The sequence below is a fragment of the Ranitomeya variabilis genome, chromosome 1, assembly GCF_051348905.1.
Source record: "Ranitomeya variabilis isolate aRanVar5 chromosome 1, aRanVar5.hap1, whole genome shotgun sequence".
Taxonomy (NCBI): Eukaryota; Metazoa; Chordata; class Amphibia; order Anura; family Dendrobatidae; genus Ranitomeya; species Ranitomeya variabilis.
This window is the reverse complement of record NC_135232.1, coordinates 1,162,099,345-1,162,120,643: the sequence shown is the minus strand read 5'-3', so window position 1 is coordinate 1,162,120,643 and position 21,299 is coordinate 1,162,099,345. Positions and strand designations below refer to the sequence as shown.

The window sequence follows — 21,299 nt, the reverse complement described above, 5'->3', positions numbered from 1 at the left end:
CCCGCCATCAGTGCAACATCAGGGGTAATGGTAGAGCCCCGCCATCAGGGTAACATCAGGGGTAGTAGTAGAGCCCCGCCATCAGGGTAACATCAGGGGTAATGGTAGAGCCCCGCCATCAGTGTAACATCAGGGGTAATGGTAGAGCCCCGCCATCAGTGTAACATCAGGGGTAATGGTAGAGCCCCGCCATCAGTGTAACATCAGGGGTAATAGTAGAGCCCCGCCATCAGTGCAACATCAGGGGTAATGGTAGAGCCCCGCCATCAGTACAACATCAGGGGTAATAGTAGAGCCCCGCCATCAGTACAACATCAGGGGTAATAGTAGAGCCCCGCCATCAGGGTAACATCAGGGGTAATGGTAGAGCCCCGCCATCAGTGCAACCTCAGGGGTAATAGTAGAGCCCCGCCATCAGGGTAACATCAGGGGTAATGGTAGAGCCCCGCCAACAGTACAACATCAGGGGTAATAGTAGAGCCCCGCCATCAGTGCAACATCAGGGGTAATGGTAGAGCCCCGCCATCAGTGCAACCTCAGGGGTAATAGTAGAGCCCCGCCATCAGGGTAACATCAGGGGTAATGGTAGAGCCCCGCCAACAGTACAACATCAGGGGTAATAGTAGAGCCCCGCCATCAGGGTAACATCAGGGGTAATGGTAGAGCCCCGCCATCAGTGCAACCTCAGGGGTAATAGTAGAGCCCCGCCATCAGTGTAACATCAGGGGTAATAGTAGAGCCCCGCCATCAGTGTAACATCAGGGGTAATAGTAGAGCCCCGCCATCAGTGCAACATCGGGTAATAGTAGAGCCCCGCCATCAGGGTAACATCAGGGGTAATGGTAGAGCCCCGCCATCAGTACAACATCAGGGGTAATAGTAGAGCCCCGCCATCAGTACAACATCAGGGGTAATAGTAGAGCCCCGCCATCAGTACAACATCAGGGGTAATGGTAGAGCCCCGCCATCAGGGTAACATCAGGGGTAATGGTAGAGCCCCGCCATCAGTGCAACCTCAGGGGTAATAGTAGAGCCCCGCCATCAGGGTAACATCAGGGGTAATAGTAGAGCCCCGCCATCAGTGTAACATCAGGGGTAATGGTAGAGCCCCGCCATCAGTGTAACATCAGGGGTAATGGTAGAGCCCCGCCATCAGTGTAACATCAGGGGTAATGGTAGAGCCCCGCCATCAGTGTAATATCAGGGGTAATAGTAGAGCCCCGCCATCAGTGCAACATCAGGGGTAATAGTAGAGCCCCGCCATCAGTGCAGCATCAGGAGTAATAGTAGAGCCCCGCCATCAGTGTAATATCAGGGGTAATAGTAGAGCCCCGCCATCAGTGTAACATCAGGGGTAATGGTAGAGCCCCTCCATCAGTGTAACATCAGGGGTAATGGTAGAGCCCCGCCATCAGGGTAACATCAGGGGTAATAGTAGAGCCCCGCCATCAGTGTAACATCAGGGGTAATAGTAGAGCCCCGCCATCAGGGTAACATCAGGGGTAGTAGTAGAGCCCCGCCATCAGTGTAACATCAGGGGTAATGGTAGAGCCCCGCCATCAGGGTAACATCAGGGGTAATGGTAGAGCCCCGCCATCAGTGTAACATCAGGGGTAATGGTAGAGCCCCGCCATCAGTGTAACATCAGGGGTAATAGTAGAGCCCCGCCATCAGTGTAACATCAGGGGTAATAGTAGAGTCCCGCCATCAGTGTAACATCAGGGGTAATAGAGCCCCGCCATCAGTGTAACATCAGGGGTAATAGTAGAGCCCCGCCATCAGTGTAACCTCAGGGGTAATAGTAGAGCCCCGCCATCAGGGTAACATCAGGAGTAATAGTAGAGCCCCGCCATCAGGGTAACATCAGGGGTAATAGTAGAGCCCTGCCATCAGTGTAACATCAGGGGTAATAGTAGAGCCCCGCCATCAGTGCAGCATCAGGGGTAATAGTAGAGCCCCGCCTTCAGTGTAACATCAGGAGTAATAGTAGAGCCCCGCCAACAGTGTAACATCAGGGGTAATAGTAGAGCCCCGCCATCAGTGCAACCTCAGGGGTAATAGTAGAGCCCCGCCATCAGTGTAACATCAGGGGTAATGGTAGAGCCCCGCCATCAGTGCAGCATCAGGGGTAATAGTAGAGCCCCGCCATCAGTGCAGCATCAGGGGTAATAGTAGAGCCCCGCCATCAGTGTAACATCAGGGGTAATAGTAGAGCCCCGCCATCAGTGTAACATCAGGGGTAATGGTAGAGCCCCGCCATCAGTACAACCTCAGGGGTAATAGTAGAGCCCCGCCATCAGTGTAACATCAGGGGTAATAGTAGAGCCCCGCCATCAGTGTAACATCAGGGGTAATGGTAGAGCCCCGCCATCAGTGCAGCATCAGGGGTAATAGTAGAGCCCCGCCATCAGTGCAGCATCAGGGGTAATAGTAGAGCCCCGCCATCAGTGCAACGTCAGGGGTAATGGTAGAGCCCCGCCATCAGTGTAACATCAGGGGTAATAGTAGAGCCCCGCCATCAGTGCAGCATCAGGGGTAATAGTAGAGCCCCGCCATCAGTGCAACATCAGGGGTAATAGTAGAGCCCCGCCATCAGTGTAACATCAGGGGTAATGGTAGAGCCCCGCCATCAGGGTAACATCAGGGGTAATGGTAGAGCCCCGCCATTAGTGTAACACCAGGGGTAATAGTAGAGCCCCGCCATCAGGGTAACATCAGGGGTAATGGTAGAGCCCCGCCATCTTTGTAACATCAGGGGTAATGGTAGAGCCCCGCCATCAGTGTAACATCAGGGGTAATGGTAGAGCCCCGCCATCAGTACAACATCAGGGGTAATAGTAGAGCCCCGCCATCAGGGTAACATCAGGGGTAATAGTAGAGCCCCGCCATCAGGGTAACATCAGGGGTAATGGTAGAGCCCCGCCATCAGTGTAACACCAGGGGTAATAGTAGAGCCCCGCCATCAGTGTAACATCAGGGGTAATAGTAGATCCCCGCCATCAGTGTAACATCAGGGGTAATAGTAGATCCCCGCCATCATTGTAACATCAGGGGTAATAGTAGAGTCCCGCCATCAGTACAACATCAGGGGTAATGGTAGAGCCCCGCCATCAGTGTAACATCAGGGGTAATAGTAGAGCCCCGCCATCAGTGCAACCTCAGGGGTAATAGTAGAGCCCCGCCATCAGTGTAACATCAGGGGTAATGGTAGAGCCCCGCCATCAGTGTAACATCAGGGGTAATAGTAGAGCCCCGCCATCAGTGTAACATCAGGGGTAATGGTAGAGCCCCGCCATCAGTGTAACCTCAGGGGTAATAGTAGAGCCCCGCCATCAGTGTAACATCAGGGGTAATAGTAGAGCCCCGCCATCAGGGTAACATCAGGGGTAATAGTAGAGCCCCGCCATCAGTGTAACATCAGGGGTAATGGTAGAGCCCCGCCATCAGTACAACATCAGGGGTAATAGTAGAGCTCCGCCATCAGTACAACATCAGGGGTAATAGTAGAGCCCCGCCATCAGGGTAACATCAGGGGTAGTAGTAGAGCCCCGCCATCAGTGTAACATCAGGGGTAATGGTAGAGCCCCGCCATCAGGGTAACATCAGGGGTAATGGTAGAGCCCCGCCATCAGTGTAACATCAGGGGTAATGGTAGAGCCCCGCCATCAGTGTAACATCAGGGGTAATAGTAGAGCCCCGCCATCAGTGTAACATCAGGGGTAATAGTAGAGTCCCGCCATCAGTGTAACATCAGGGGTAATAGAGCCCCGCCATCAGTGTAACATCAGGGGTAATAGTAGAGCCCCGCCATCAGTGTAACCTCAGGGGTAATAGTAGAGCCCCGCCATCAGGGTAACATCAGGAGTAATAGTAGAGCCCCGCCATCAGGGTAACATCAGGGGTAATAGTAGAGCCCTGCCATCAGTGTAACATCAGGGGTAATAGTAGAGCCCCGCCATCAGTGCAGCATCAGGGGTAATAGTAGAGCCCCGCCTTCAGTGTAACATCAGGAGTAATAGTAGAGCCCCGCCAACAGTGTAACATCAGGGGTAATAGTAGAGCCCCGCCATCAGTGCAACCTCAGGGGTAATAGTAGAGCCCCGCCATCAGTGTAACATCAGGGGTAATGGTAGAGCCCCGCCATCAGTGCAGCATCAGGGGTAATAGTAGAGCCCCGCCATCAGTGCAGCATCAGGGGTAATAGTAGAGCCCCGCCATCAGTGTAACATCAGGGGTAATAGTAGAGCCCCGCCATCAGTGTAACATCAGGGGTAATAGTAGAGCCCCGCCATCAGTGTAACATCAGGGGTAATGGTAGAGCCCCGCCATCAGTACAACCTCAGGGGTAATAGTAGAGCCCCGCCATCAGTGTAACATCAGGGGTAATAGTAGAGCCCCGCCATCAGTGTAACATCAGGGGTAATGGTAGAGCCCCGCCATCAGTGCAGCATCAGGGGTAATAGTAGAGCCCCGCCATCAGTGCAGCATCAGGGGTAATAGTAGAGCCCCGCCATCAGTGCAACGTCAGGGGTAATGGTAGAGCCCCGCCATCAGTGTAACATCAGGGGTAATAGTAGAGCCCCGCCATCAGTGCAGCATCAGGGGTAATAGTAGAGCCCCGCCATCAGTGCAACATCAGGGGTAATAGTAGAGCCCCGCCATCAGTGTAACATCAGGGGTAATGGTAGAGCCCCGCCATCAGGGTAACATCAGGGGTAATGGTAGAGCCCCGCCATTAGTGTAACACCAGGGGTAATAGTAGAGCCCCGCCATCAGGGTAACATCAGGGGTAATGGTAGAGCCCCGCCATCTTTGTAACATCAGGGGTAATGGTAGAGCCCCGCCATCAGTGTAACATCAGGGGTAATGGTAGAGCCCCGCCATCAGGGTAACATCAGGGGTAATAGTAGAGCCCCGCCATCAGGGTAACATCAGGGGTAATGGTAGAGCCCCGCCATCAGTGTAACACCAGGGGTAATAGTAGAGCCCCGCCATCAGTGTAACATCAGGGGTAATAGTAGATCCCCGCCATCAGTGTAACATCAGGGGTAATAGTAGATCCCCGCCATCATTGTAACATCAGGGGTAATAGTAGAGTCCCGCCATCAGTACAACATCAGGGGTAATGGTAGAGCCCCGCCATCAGTGTAACATCAGGGGTAATAGTAGAGCCCCGCCATCAGTGCAACCTCAGGGGTAATAGTAGAGCCCCGCCATCAGTGTAACATCAGGGGTAATGGTAGAGCCCCGCCATCAGTGTAACATCAGGGGTAATAGTAGAGCCCCGCCATCAGTGTAACATCAGGGGTAATGGTAGAGCCCCGCCATCAGTGTAACCTCAGGGGTAATAGTAGAGCCCCGCCATCAGTGTAACATCAGGGGTAATAGTAGAGCCCCGCCATCAGGGTAACATCAGGGGTAATAGTAGAGCCCCGCCATCAGTGTAACATCAGGGGTAATGGTAGAGCCCCGCCATCAGTACAACATCAGGGGTAATAGTAGAGCTCCGCCATCAGTACAACATCAGGGGTAATAGTAGAGCCCCGCCATCAGTGCAACATCAGGAGTAATAGTAGAGCCCCGCCATCAGTGTAACATCAGGGGTAATAGTAGAGGCCCGCCATCAGTGTAACATCAGGGGTAATAGTAGAGCCCCGCCATCAGTGTAACATCAGGGGTAATAGTAGAGCCCCGCCATCAGTGTAACACCAGGGGTAATAGTAGAGCCCCGCCATCAGTACAACATCAGGGGTAATAGTAGAGCTCCGCCATCAGTGTAACATCAGGGGTAATAGTAGAGCCCCGCCATCAGTGCAACATCAGGAGTAATAGTAGAGCCCCGCCATCAGTGTAACATCAGGGGTAATAGTAGAGGCCCGCCATCAGTGTAACATCAGGGGTAATAGTAGAGCCCCGCCATCAGTGTAACATCAGGGGTAATAGTAGAGCCCCGCCATCAGTGTAACATCAGGGGTAATAGTAGAGCCCCGCCATCAGTGTAACATCAAGGGTAATAGTAGAGCCCCGCCATCAGTGTAACACCAGGGGTAATAGTAGAGCCCCGCCATCAGTGTAACATCAGGGGTAATAGTAGATCCCCGCCATCAGTGTAACATCAGGGGTAATAGTAGATCCCCGCCATCAGTGTAACATCAGGGGTAATAGTAGAGCCCCGCCATCAGTGTAACATCAGGGGTAATAGTAGAGCCCCGCCATCAGTGCAACATCAGGAGTAATAGTAGAGCCCCGCCATCAGTGTAACATCAGGGGTAATAGTAGAGGCCCGCCATCAGTGTAACATCAGGGGTAATGGTAGAGCTCCGCCATCAGTGTAACATCAGGGGTAATAGTAGATCCCCGCCATCAGTGTAACATCAGGGGTAATAGTAGATCCCCGCCATCAGTGTAACATCAGGGGTAATAGTAGAGCCCCGCCATCAGTGTAACATCAGGGGTAATAGTAGAGCCCCGCCATCAGTGCAACATCAGGAGTAATAGTAGAGCCCCGCCATCAGTGTAACATCAGGGGTAATAGTAGAGCCCCGCCATCAGTGTAACATCAGGGGTAATAGTAGAGCCCCGCCAACAGTACAACATCAGGGGTAATAGTAGAGCCCCGCCATCAGTGTAACATCAGGGGTAATAGTAGAGCCCCGCCAACAGTACAACATCAGGGGTAATAGTAGAGCCCCGCCATCAGGGTAACATCAGGGGTAATAGTAGAGCCCCGCCATCAGTGCAACATCAGGGGTAATAGTAGAGCCCCGCCATCAGGGTAACATCAGGGGTAATAGTAGAGCCCCGCCATCAGTGTAACATCAGGGGTAATAGTAGAGCCCCGCCATCAGTACATCAGGTGTAATAGTAGAGCCCCGCCATCAGTGTAACATCAGGGGTAATGGTAGAGCCCTGCCATCAGTGTAACATCAGGGGTAATAGTAGAGCCCCGCCATCAGTGTAACATCAGGGGTAATGGTAGAGCCACGCCATCAGTACAACATCAGGGGTAATGGTAGAGCCCCACCATCAGTGTAACATCAGGGGTAATGGTAGAGCCCCGCCATCAGTGTAACATCAGGGGTAATGGTAGAGCCCCGCCATCAGTGTAACATCAGGGGTAATGGTAGAGCCCCGCCATCAGTGTAACATCAGGGGTAATAGTAGAGCCCCGCCATCAGTGTAACATCAGGAGTAATAGTAGAGCCCCGCCATCAGTGTAACATCAGGGGTAATAGTAGAGCCCCGCCATCAGTGTAACATCAGGAGTAATAGTAGAGCCCCGCCATCAGTGTAACATCAGGGGTAATAGTAGAGCCCCGCCATCAGTGTAACATCAGGGGTAATAGTAGAGCCCCGCCATCAGTGTAACATCAGGGGTAATAGTAGAGCCCCGCCATCAGTGCAACCTCAGGGGTAATAGTAGAGCCCCGCCATTAGTGTAACATCAGGGGTAATAGTAGAGCCCCGCCATCAGTACAACATCAGGGGTAATAGTAGAGCCCCGCCATCAGTGTAACATCAGGGGTAATAGTAGAGCCCCGCCATCAGTGCAACCTCAGGGGTAATGGTAGAGCCCCGCCATCAGGGTAACATCAGGGGTAATAGTAGAGCCCCGCCATCAGGGTAACATCAGGGGTAATAGTAGAGCCCCGCCATCAGTGTAACATCAGGGGTAATAGTAGAGCCCCGCCATCAGTGTAACATCAGGGGTAATAGTAGAGCCCCGCCATCAGTGTAACATCAGGGGTAATGGTAGAGCCCCGCCATCAGTGTAACATCAGGGGTAATGGTAGAGCCCCGCCATCAGTGTAACATCAGGGGTAATGGTAGAGCCCCGCCATCAGTGTAACCTCAGGGGTAATAGTAGAGCCCCGCCATCAGGGTAACATCAGGGGTAATAGTAGAGCCCCGCCATCAGGGTAACATCAGGGGTAATAGTAGAGCCCCGCCATCAGTGTAACATCAGGGGTAATAGTAGAGCCCCGCCATCAGTGCAGTCCTGATGATGACTCTCCTCAGCCCGATGGGAGTGATTTCAGTCTGAAACGTAAAGATAATACCTGCGTCTGTTGAGATCCGACAGCTACTGGGACTATTGAGGATGGAAAACCCAGGAGTAGTCAGAGAATGGAGCAGAAAATAATATTTCAGTGGAACGTGGCAGCATAAGTTCTGCACTATATCATGCGGGCTGCACGTGGCGGTATTATGACGGCTGTATGTGGCAGTGGTATTATGGCAGTGTATGGCGGTATTATGTGTGTAGTATGGTGGTATTTATGTTATATTGTATAAATAGCGGGGTGGGCTCATCTTGTAAGATGTTCATTAGTAGGGGAGATGATCTTGCGAGTGACGATGTACCATTCTGTAGGCCCATCGGACCCCCATGTGTGACTCATCGAACTCCATGTGTGACTCATCGGACCCCATGTGACTCATCGGACCCCCATGTGTGACTCTTTGGACCCCCATGTGTGACTCTTTGGACCCCCATGTGTGACTCTTTGGACCCCCATGTGTGACTCTTTGGACCCCCATGTGTGACTCTTTGTACCCCCATGTGTGACTCTTTGGACCCCCATGTGTGACTCTTTGGACCCCCATGTGTGACTCTTTGGACCCCCATGTGTGACTCTTTGGACCCCCATGTGTGACTCTTTGGACCCCCATGTGTGACTCTTTGGACCCCCATGTGTGACTCTTTGGACCCCCATGTGTGACTCTTTGGACCCCCATGTGTGACTCTTTGGACCCCCATGTGTGACTCTTTGGACCCCCATGTGTGACTCTTTGGACCCCCATGTGTGACTCTTTGGACCCCCATGTGTGACTCTTTGGACCCCCATGTGTGACTCTTTGGACCCCCATGTGTGACTCTTTGGACCCCCATGTGTGACTCTTTGGACCCCCATGTGTGACTCTTTGGACCCCCATGTGTGACTCTTTGGACCCCCATGTGTGACTCATCTGACCCCCATGTGTGACTCATCGGACTCCATGTGTGACTCATCGGACATGTGTGACTCATCAGACAACATGTGTGACTCATCAGACAACATGTGTGACTCATCGGACCCCCATGTGAGACTCATCGGACCCCCATGTGTGACTCTTTGGACCCCCATGTGTGACTCTTTGGACCCCCATGTGTGACTCTTTGGACCCCCATGTGTGACTCTTTGGACCCCCATGTGTGACTCTTTGGACCCCCATGTGTGACTCTTTGGACCCCCATGTGTGACTCTTTGGACCCCCATGTGTGACTCATCTGACCCCCATGTGTGACTCATCGGACTCCAAGTGTGACTCATCGGACTCCATGTGTGACTCATCAGACAACATGTGTGACTCATCAGACAACATGTGTGACTCATCGGACCCCCATGTGAGACTCATCGGACCCCCATGTGTGACTCATCGGACCCCCATGTGTGACTCATCGGACCCCCATGTGTGACTCATCGGACCCCCATGTGTGACTCATCGGACCCCCATGTGTGACTCATCGGACCCCCATGTGTGACTCATCGGACCCCCATGTCTGACTCATCGGACCCCCATGTGTGACTCATCGGACCCCCATGTGTGACTCATCAGACCCCCATGTGTGACTCATCGGACCCCCATGTGTGACTCATCAGACCCCCATGTGTGACTCATCAGACAACATGTGTGACTCATTGGACCCCCATGTGTGACTCATCGGACCCCCATGTGTGACTCATCAGACAACATGTGTGACTCATCAGACAACATGTGTGACTCATTAGACCCCCATGTGTGACTCATCAGACAACATGTGTGACTCATTGGACCCCCATGTGTGACTCATCAGACCCCCATGTGTGACTCATCAGACAACATGTGTGACTCATTGGACCCCCATGTGTGACCTCTCTTGACCGATCTCCTTTCTTTCCAGCTCTGAATGAACCCACGATAGACTACGGCTTCCAGAGATTACAGAAGGTGGTGCCCCGGCATCCAGGAGACCCCGAGAGATTACCCAAGGTACAGACCCCCGCCTCCTCGGTAAGATCAGATCCAGCACCGAGGCTATGGAGAACACTGCGACGTGACCCAATATGGAGCCACAGAAGGGTCTGCTGGCTGTAGAAGCCTCTCATTACCAGGACAGGCCTGGTGTTAGGGGGCGACACGTGCGATCATAAGTCATGGCCTCCTGCTAGCTGGCCGCTGCCGGCACCGATATTTGGGCACCGTGAGGCTATTAGTTGGGCACAACATGGGGCACTATATAGGGAGAAGCTATAGTGGGGCGCACCGCACTGGACACAAATGTGGCCCAACAAGCGCTCGTGTCCATGGACCCGTCCTCACCTCACTGGTCTCATCCATCTGTTCGTCTGGACAAGATTATGTAGTGGCTCCAACTTCCTGCATTGTAGTATATATGTCGATCACTTGCTCCAGCTCTGATCATATGCCGTCCTGCTCCCGATCACTTGCTCCAGCTCTGATCATATGCCGTCCTGCTCCCGATCACTTGTTCCAGCTCTGATCATATTCCGTCCCTGCTCCCGATCACTTGTTCCAGCTCTGATCATATTCCGTCCCTGCTCCCGATCACTTGCTCCAGCTCTGATCATATGTCGTCCCTGCAGCCAATCACTTGCTCCAGCTCTAATCGTATGCCGTCCCTGCTCCCGATCACTTGCTCCAGCTCTGATCATATGCCGTCCCTGCTCCCGATCACTTGCTCCAGCTCTAATCATATGCCGTCCCTGCTCCCGATCACTTGCTCCAGCTCTAATCATATGCCGTCCCTGCTCCCGATCACTTGCTCTTGCTCTAATCATATGCCGTCCCTGCTCCCGATCACTTGCTCCAGCTCTAATCATATGCCGTCCCTGCTCCCGATCACTTGCTCTTGCTCTGATCATATGCCGTCACTGCTCCCGATCACTTGCTCCAGCTCTGATCATATTCCATCCCTGCTCCCGATCACTTGCTCCAGCTCTGATCATATGCCGTCCCTGCTCCCGATCACTTGCTCCAGCTCTGATCATATTCCATCCCTGCTCCCGATCACTTGCTCCAGCTCTGATCATATTCCATCCCTGCTCCCGATCACTTACTCTGGCTCTAATCATATGCCGTCCCTGCTCCCGATCACTTGCTCCAGCTCTGATCATATTCCATCCCTGCTCCCGATCACTTGCTCCAGCTCTGATCATATTCCATCCCTGCTCCCGATCACTTGCTCCAGCTCTGATCATATGCCGTCCCTGCTCCCGATCACTTGCTCCAGCTCTGATCATATTCCATCCCTGCTCCCGATCACTTGCTCCAGCTCTGATCATATTCCATCCCTGCTCCCGATCACTTACTCTGGCTCTAATCATATGCCGTCCCTGCTCCCGATCACTTGCTCCAGCTCTGATCATATTCCATCCCTGCTCCCGATCACTTGCTCCAGCTCTGATCATATTCCATCCCTGCTCCCGATCACTTGCTCCAGCTCTCATCATATGCTGTCCCTGCTCCCGATCACTTGCTCTGGCTCTAATCATATGCCGTCCCTGCTCCCGATCCCTTTTATATGCCGTCCCTGCTCCCGATCACTTGCTCTGGCTCTGATCATATGCCGTCCCTGCTCCCGATCACTTGCTCCAGCTCTCATCATATGCCGTCCCTGCTCCCGATCCCTTTCTCCAGCTCTCATCATATGCCGTCCCTGCTCCCGATCACTTGCTCCAGCTCTGATCATATACCGTCCCTGCTCCCGATCACTTGCTCCAGCTCTCATCATATGCCGTCCCTGCTCCCGATCACTTGCTCCGGCCCTGATCATATTCCATCCCTGCTCCTGATCGCTTGCTCCAGCTCTGATCATATGCCGTCCCTGCTCAGGATCCCTTGCTCCAGCTCTGATCATATGCCGTCCCTGCTCAGGATCCCTTGCTCCAGCTCTCATCATATGCCGTCCCTGCTCCCGATACCTTTCTCCAGCTCTCATCATATGCCGTCCCTGCTCCCGATCACTTGCTCTGGCTCTAATCATATGCCGTCCCTGCTCCCGATCCCTTCCTCCAGCTCTCATCATATGCCGTCCCTGCTCCCGATCACTTGCTCCAGCTCTCATCATATGCCGTCCCTGCTCCCGATCCCTTTCTCCAGCTCTGATCATATGCCGTCCCTGCTCCCGATCACTTGCTCTGGCTCTAATCATATGCCGTCCCTGCTCCCGATCCCTTCCTCCAGCTCTCATCATATGCCGTCCCTGCTCCCGATCCCGTGCTTCGGCTCTGATCATATTCCATCCCTGCTCCTGATCACTTGCTCTGGCTCTGATCATATGCCGTCCCTGCTCCCGATCCCTTTCTCCAGCTCTCATCATATGCCGTCCCTGCTCCCGATCCCGTGCTTCGGCTCTGATTATATTCCATCCCTGCTCCTGATCACTTGCTCCGGCCCTGATCATATTCCATCCCTGCTCCTGATCGCTTGCTCCAGCTCTGATCATATGCCGTCCCTGCTCAGGATCCCTTGCTCCAGCTCTGATCATATGCCGTCCCTGCTCAGGATCCCTTGCTCCAGCTCTCATCATATGCCGTCCCTGCTCCCGATACCTTTCTCCAGCTCTCATCATATGACGTCCCTGCTCCCGATCACTTGCTCTGGCTCTAATCATATGCCGTCCCTGCTCAGGATCCCTTGCTCCAGCTCTCATCATATGCCGTCCCTGCTCCCGATACCTTTCTCCAGCTCTCATCATATGACGTCCCTGCTCCCGATCACTTGCTCTGGCTCTAATCATATGCCGTCCCTGCTCCCGATCCCTTCCTCCAGCTCTCATCATATGCCGTCCCTGCTCCCGATCCCGTGCTTCGGCTCTGATCATATTCCATCCCTGCTCCTGATCACTTGCTCTGGCTCTGATCATATGCCGTCCCTGCTCCTGATCACTTGCTCCAGCTCTGATCATATGCCGTCCCTGCTCCTGATCACTTGCTCCAGCTCTGATCATATGCCGTCCCTGCTCCCGATCACTTGCTCCAGCTCTCATCATATGCCGTCCCTGCTCCCGATCCCTTTCTCCAGCTCTCATCATATGCCGTCCCTGCTCCCGATCCCTTTCTCCAGCTCTCATCATATGCCGTCCCTGCTCCCGATCCCGTGCTTCGGCTCTGATCATATTCCATCCCTGCTCCTGATCACTTGCTCCAGCTCTGATCATATGCCGTCCCTGCTCCCGATCCCGTGCTTCGGCTCTGATCATATGCCGTCCCTGCTCCCGATCACTTGCTCCAGCTCTCATCATATGCCGTCCCTGCTCCCGATCACTTGCTCCAGCTCTCATCATATGCCGTCCCTGCTCCCGATCCCGTGCTTCGGCTCTGATCATATTCCATCCCTGCTCCTGATCACTTGCTCCAGCTCTGATCATATGCCGTCCCTGCTCCCGATCCCGTGCTTCGGCTCTGATCATATTCCATCCCTGCTCCTGATCACTTGCTCCAGCTCTGATCATATGCCGTCCCTGCTCCTGATCACTTGCTCTGGCTCTGATCATATGCCGTCCCTGCTCCCGATCCCGTGCTTCGGCTCTGATCATATTCCATCCCTGCTCCTGATCACTTGCTCCAGCTCTGATCATATGCCGTCCCTGCTCCCGATCACTTGCTCCAGCTCTCATCATATGCCGTCCCTGCTCCCGATCCCTTTCTCCAGCTCTCATCATATGCCGTCCCTGCTCCCGATCCCGTGCTTCGGCTCTGATCATATTCCATCCCTGCTCCTGATCACTTGCTCCAGCTCTGATCATATGCCGTCCCTGCTCCTGATCACTTGCTCTGGCTCTGATCATATGCCGTCCCTGCTCCCGATCACTTGCTCCAGCTCTGATCATATGCCGTCCCTGCTCCTGATCACTTGCTCCAGCTCTGATCATATGCCGTCCCTGCTCCCGATCCCGTGCTTCGGCTCTGATCATCAGCTGTTCCAACTTCTGCCGTTGATCTCTCACTCTGTTTCTGATTATCAGCCGTTCCTGCTCGCGCTGTTGACCTCTCACTCCAGATGTGATCATTGGTTATTCCCGCTCTCGTTGTTGATCTCTCCCTCCAATTTTGATCATTGGCAGTTCCAAGTTTTGCTGTTGATCTCTCGCTCTGGCTTTGATTAGTGGCCGATCCCGCTCACACTGTTGGTCTCTCGCTCTGGTTCTGATCATGAGCCGGTCCTGCTCTCATTATTGATGTTGATTTCTTGCTTCGGTTCTGATCATCGGCCGTTTCTGCTCTCGCTTTTGGTGCTGATCTTGAGGCTCTGGTTCTGATCATCGGCCGTTCCTGCTCTCGCTGTTGGTGTAGATTTGCTGCTCCGGTTCTGATCATCGGCTGTTCTCGTCATCACTGTTGATGTTGATTTGCTGCTCCGGTTCTGATCATCGGCTGTTCTCGTCATCACTGTTGATGTTGATTTGCTGCTCCGGTTCTGATCATTGGCCGTTCTTCCTCTGGCTGTTGATGTTAATTGCTGGTCTGGTTCTGATCATCGGCTGTTCTCGCTCTTGCTGTTGGTGTTGATTTGCTGTGCCGATTCTTATCATTGGAAGTTATCGTTCTCGCTGTTGGTGTTTGTGAAGAAACCAGAGTATATCTTAATTACCCAGACAACTATGTTTTTGGAAACCAAGAAGAACTTATCTGTATAATGGCTTGTGGATTTAAATGCTTATGTCTGGTGGGTCAAGAAGACAGACTGGAAAACTGATATACTATAATATACTGTGTAAAGGCCCCGTCACACTTAGCGACGCTAAAGCGATCCCGACAACGATACGACCTGTCAGGGATCGTTGCTGCGTCGCTATGTGGTCGCTGGTGAGATGTCAAACAGTGAGATCTTCCCAACGACGTTGTGTCGTGTCGTTGGTCATTGTGACCCTGTCACATGGCAGCTATTATGACGATTCAGACCTCGATGAGGGACGTCCTGTGTGAACGAGGTCGTTGGTAAGGTGTCAAACACAGCGATGTGTGCTACCCAGCGGGACCTCAACGATCAAAAAAAGGTCCAGGCCATTCCGACACGACCAGCGATCTCACAGCAGGGGCCTGGTCGCTGCTATGTGTCAAACATAGCGAGATCGCTACTGAGGTCGCTGTTGCGTCACAAAACTTGTGACTCAGCAGTGATCTCGCTAGCGATCTCGCTATGTGAGACGGGGGCTTAAGTCTGTAAGGCCATGTGCACACGTTCAGAGTTTTTCGCGTTTTTTTCCCGTTTTTTCTCTATAAAAACGTGATAAAAACGCGAGAAAAACGCTTACATATGCCTCCTATTATTTACAGTGTATTCCGCATTTCTTGTGCAAATGTTGCATTTTTTTCCGCGAAAAAATCGCATCGCGGAAAAAAAAGCAACATGTTCATTAAAAATGCGGAATTGCGGGGATTCCGCACACCTAGGAGTCCATTGATCTGCTTACTTCCCGCACGGGGCTGTGCACACCATGCGGGAAGTAAGCAGATTATGTGCGGTTGGTACCCAGGGTGGAGGAGAGGAGACTCTCCTCCACGGACTGGGCACCATATAATTGGTCAAAAAAAAAGAATTAAAATAAAAAATAGTGATATACTCACCTTCGATGTCTTCCCGCCTCTCAGGTGCATGCTGCCGCTTCGGTTCCTGTAGCTGGTGTGCGGTGAAGGACCTGCGATGACGTCACGGTCTTGTGATTGGTCGTGAGCAGTTATTTGGCCGCTCACGTGACCGCGACGTCATGGAAGGTCCTGCGCGCACACACCATCTATACGGAACGGACGCCGCTGAGGTCTGCAGGTGAGTATAAGCATTTTTTTTATTTTTTTTATTATTTTTAAACATTCTATCTTTTACTATAGATGCTGCATAAGCAGCATCTATAGTAAAAAGTTGGTCACACTTGTCAAACACTATGTTTGACAAGTGTGACCAACCTGTCAGTCAGTTTTCCAAGCGATGCTACAGATCGCTTGGAAAACTTTAGCATTCTGCAAGCTAATTACGCTTGCAGAATGCTAAAAAAAACGCGGAAAAAAAATGCAAAAAAAAAATATGCGGATTTCTTGCAGAAAATTTCCGGTTTTCTTCAGGAAATTTCTGCAAGAAATCCGGACGTGTGCACATACCCTAAAGGCCCCGTCACACTAAGCGACGCTGCAGCGATACAGACAACGATGCCGATCGCTGCAACGTCGCTGTTTGGTCGCTGGGGAGCTGTCACACAGACCGCTCTCCAGCGACCAACGATGCCGAGGTCCCTGGGTAACCAGGGTAAACATCGGGTTGCTAAGCGCAGGGCCGCGCTTAGTAACCCGATGTTTACCCTGGTTACCAGTGTAAAATGTAAAAAAACAAACACTACATACTCACCTTCGCGTTCCCCGGCATCCGCTTCCTGCACTGACTGAGTGCCGGCCCTAACAGCAGAGCGGTGACGTCACCGCTGTGCTGTACTTTCACTTTACGGCCGGCAGTCAGTCAGTGCGGGAAGCAGACGGCAAGGGACCTGACGGACACCGGAATGTGAGTATGTACTGTTTTTTTTTTTTTTACTTTTACGATGGTAACCAGGGTAAACATCGGGTTACTAAGCGCGGCCCTGCGCTTAGTAACCTGATGTTTACCCTGGTTACCAGTGAAGACATCGCTGGATCGGTGTCACACACACCGATTCAGCGATGTCAGCGGGGCCTCAACGACCAAAAAAAGGTCCAGGCCATTCCGACACGACCAGCGATCTCACAGCAGGGGTCGGGTCGCTGGTACGTGTCAAACATAGCGAGATCGCTACTGAGGTCGCTGTTGCGTCACAAAACTTGTGACTCAGCAGCGATCTCGCTAGCGATCTCGCTAAGTGTGACGGGGCCTTAATAGTGACTTGTACATAGTGTGTTTATCTTTGTTTACTGTGTGCTGATATGCTAATTGTGTATTGTATTCTATAACCAGTTTGTTGACTTCAAAGGTAGATAGGGAAAGGCTGTGAGGGGGACTGAAGGACACTGGATAATTCTAAAAAAAAAAAATAATAAAATAAATCCTATATAGAAAAGAAATACCAAATAATATTTGATGAATGACCAATAGTAAATATTACCAATAAATATATACCCCAAAAAAATAAATGAATCAATCAATTAAATCATATTATTTTATTAATATAAAAGGTGATATGACACAATACTTAAATTAAAAAGCAATATTTTATTAAAAATAATAAAATTAATAACAATTAAATAAATTCTGTATGTGGGGGGCGGGGCATGTCAGATTAATTGGTAAAAAATATTAAAAATATATAAAGAATTTTTTTTTTTAAATATATAGAATAATATATGTAATATAATAAAGAATATAATAATTGTAAAAATTAATAATAAAATATAATGAATCTCACATGACTGGAATGAAAAAATAATAAGGATTAGAAAAAACAGTTAGCAGCAAAATCCTGTTAATATTTCATATTAAGATAAAGTGCAAATGACAATAGTGCAATAAAGGTATATATTGGTAGCCAAATACATTCAGTATTCCATATAAAAACAAAATACAATCTTTAAAGTGCAATGATATATATAACCAAAGAAAAAAGGCAAATAATACTGTGCAAAAAATAATACTGTGCAAAAAAATAATAATAAAGTGCAATGGCAATAGTGCAATAAAGGTATATATTGGTAGCCAAATACATTCAGTATTCCATATAAAAACAAAATCCAATCTCAAAAGTGCAATTGAAAAACCAAAATAAAAATGCGAATAGTACTGTGCAGAAAGTAATACTGAGCAAAAAAAAAAATATATGATACTGTGAAATTTATATATTAATATTAGAGAGGTGAAAGTGATAGATTGTTAATATATACAAATAAGAAATATATATGAAATATATATGGTGGCCACTGAATATATTCTATGAAATATAAAGAATAATAAATGGATATACATTAATTTAAAAGTGCATAGTGCTGAAAAAATCAATAATGAAAATATGGTTAGAAGGCGAATCTATTAAAGCATTAATCAGTGCATGTAATTCATAGGTATAATAGTGGATAATATATATATATATATATATATATATATATATATATATATATATATACACACATATATCCTGAAAAAATATATCCAGAAAAGAATATAAGGGCCAGAGGAAGAAATTAAATCAGTTAGAGATAAAAAAAAAAGCCAGTCATGTGTACCAACCAAAATGATGTGCCGCACACACCACTCCAACGCAACGTTTTGCAACCGCTGACGAAATACTCAAAGAGCAGATCACATTAAGACAGAGCTTCCAGCTGGATATTCTGCAAAACACCCAACGGACGAGAAACAGGACAGCAGCCAATTCATCATGGCCCCATCACGAGGGACACTGATCTAGGATTCTATAGGAAACAACCTAGGGGTTTTGGGCTCCGGTTGGAAGGACACAGATCTGATCCAGTCACCATCTCTGAACCATGGATATGTTTGGAGAAAGCCAGGTTTTGGGACCCGCTTGTCGCCTGGTTCCATGGAGATGGTTGGATAAGCCAAGTGCTGACTTTCCGTGTCAACTGGCTTTGGACCTTGTACGGACTCTATGGACTGATATGTCATCTCCCTATGCTTATCGTTACCTCTTCTCTGTGTGTTTATCACCGGTGGAATAGCGACCCTGGGAGCTCTGATGTTGTGTCAACTGGCTTTTGACCTTGTACGGACTCTATGGACTGTTCTCGGTCATCTCCCGATGCTTGTCGATATCTCTTCTCTGTGTGTGTGTATCACAGGTGGGGAGCTCTGGCGTAACCTCTATCATCCCGGCGAGTCAGCGGAAGGGTGAGACCTTGTAATGTGTACCATCTTGGGGGTACTTTCTGGGATTGTTCTGTTTTATATTGGATGTCGTGGTTCAATAAAGTATTGCCACACTTTTACCCTAACCCTGTGTTTTCTGAGTAGCGTTATGCCCATGTTTAACAGGAGAGTGGGGGTTACGCGGGACAATCCCTGATCCATGCGAGTTCGGCTAGCAGACTTGGGCACCTGTCAACACCCCGTTTCCCCACAGTGTTGTGGCTCTGGTTCTGATCATCGTCCGTTCTTGCTCTCGCTGTTGGTGTTGATCTTGTGCTCTGGTTCTGATCATCGACCGTTCTTGCTCTAGCTGTTGATGTTGATATTGTGCTCTGGTTCTGATCATCGACCGTTCTTGCTCTAGCTGTTGATGTTGATTTGCTGCTCCAGTTCTGATCATCAGCCGTTCTTGCTCTCGCTGTTGGTGTTGATCTTGTGCTCTGGTTCTGATCATCGGCTGTTTTGCTCTCTCTGTAGATGTTGATTTGCTGCTTCGGTTCTGATCATCGACTGTTCCTGCTCTCGTTGTTGGTGTTGATTTGCTGCTTCGGTTCTGATCATCGACTGTTCCTGCTCTCGTTGTTGGTGTTGATTTGCTGCTTCGGTTCTGATCATCGCTGTTCTCGCTCCAGCTGTAGATGTTGATTTACTGCTCCAGTTCTGATCATCGACTGCTCTTGCTCTCGCTGTTGGTGTTGATCTTGTGCTCCAGTTCTGATCATCGGCTGTTCTCGCAGTTGATGTTGGTGTTGATTTCTTGCTCCTGTTCTGATCATCGACCATTCCTGTTCTCACTGTTGGTGTTGATTTCTTGCTCCGGCTTTGATCATTGACCACTTCTGCTCTCGCTGTTGATGTCTCGCTCCTGCTCTGATAATTGACTGATCCCAAATTCACTGTTGATCCTCTTCAGCTCTATCAATGTTTCTGCCCTTGCCGGTAATGTCTTGTTCTTCTCCAGTGTGGTCTTCTGTTCTTCGCACACATCACAGTGTCATGTCTTGTCACCCTCCTGTGTCGTGTCGTCTGTGCTCACCATGATCAGTGATGTCTCCAGCCTGGTGCTGCTTCCTGTGGGATATGAGGTCCTCTGATCAGGAATGACAGCTTAAAGCAGCTTCCTAATTGGAGCTATTTATCAAACTGACAAGACCAAGCCAGAAAAATATTTATTTGTGTCTCTCCACTGGTCACAGCAGAATGGTCTGGGGCTCTGGTGATACCTCGGACCGACCCTAGTGCACCCCATACAGCCAGCCTCCACACCATGTGCATCAGGACCATGTGCAAGTGTCACAATAGGGTTATACTACTATATACTCTGCACGCTTCATTGGGCCTACAAACTTCTAAAAGGGAAGTCAAATAGAACATTCTAGAAGTATCCTGCCTGAATCTCCATGTCTGATCCCATGGTGCCATTGAAGTAGAGATTTCCTTTTAAGAGTTATAGTGGGGGAAATAAGTATTTGATCCCCTACCAACCATTAAGAGTTCTGGCTCCTACAGACCAGTTAGACGTTCCTAATCAACTCGTTACCTGCATTAAAGACAGCTGTCTTACATAGTCACCCTTATGAAAGACTCCTGTCCACAGAATCAATTAATCAGTCACACTAATCTCTACAACATGGGCAAGACCAAAGAGTTTTATAAGGATGTCAGGGATAAGATCATAGACCTGCACAAAGCTGGAATGGGCTACAAGACCATAAGACTCTGGGTGAGAAGGAGACAAGTGTTGGTGCAATAGTAAGAAAATGGAAGAAATACAAAATGACTGTCGACATCGATCTGGGCACCATGCAAAATCTCACCTCATGCGGTATCATTGATCATGAGGAAGGTGAGAGATCAGCCTAAAACTACACCAGTGGGAACTTGTTAATGATCTCAAGGCAGCTGGAACCACAGTCACCAAGAAAACCATTGGTAACACATTACGTCGTAAAGGTTTAAAGTCCTGCAGTGCCAGCAAGGTCCCCCTGCTCAAGAAGGCACATGTGCAGGCCCATCTGAAGTTTGCCAATAAACACCTGGATGATTCTGTGAGTGATTGGGAGAAGGTGCTGTGGTCAGAGGAGACAAAAATTTAGGTCTTTGGTATTAACTCAACTCAGCGTGTTTGGAGGAAGAGAAATACTGCCTGTGACCAAAAGAACACCATCCCCACTGTCAAGCATGGAGGTGGAAACATTATGTTTTGGGGGTGTTTCTCTGCTAAGGGCACAGCACTACTTCACCCCATCAATGGGAGAATGGATGGAGCCATGTACCGTAAAATCCTGAGTGACAACCTCCTTCCCTCTGCCAGGGAGGTCAGAGTGGCCTAGCCTGAATCCCATAGAAAACTTATGGAGGGAGTTGAAGCTCTGAATTGCCGAGTAAAAACCTCAAAATCTTAATGATTTAGAGATGATCTGCAAAGAGGA

General features: G+C 50.1%; 1 protein-coding gene across 1 annotated transcript in view; it reads left to right on the top strand.

Moving 5' to 3' along the window:
- The window catches only part of LOC143793453 (transcription factor COE3-like), a 224,458-nt gene that overhangs the window by 170,826 nt on the left and 32,333 nt on the right, over nucleotides 1–21,299 (top strand). Inside the window, exon 11 of the mRNA XM_077280435.1 lies at nucleotides 9,926–10,014. Coding sequence (XP_077136550.1) covers nucleotides 9,926–10,014 — 89 coding nt within the window. The remainder of the gene's footprint in view (nucleotides 1–9,925; nucleotides 10,015–21,299) is intronic.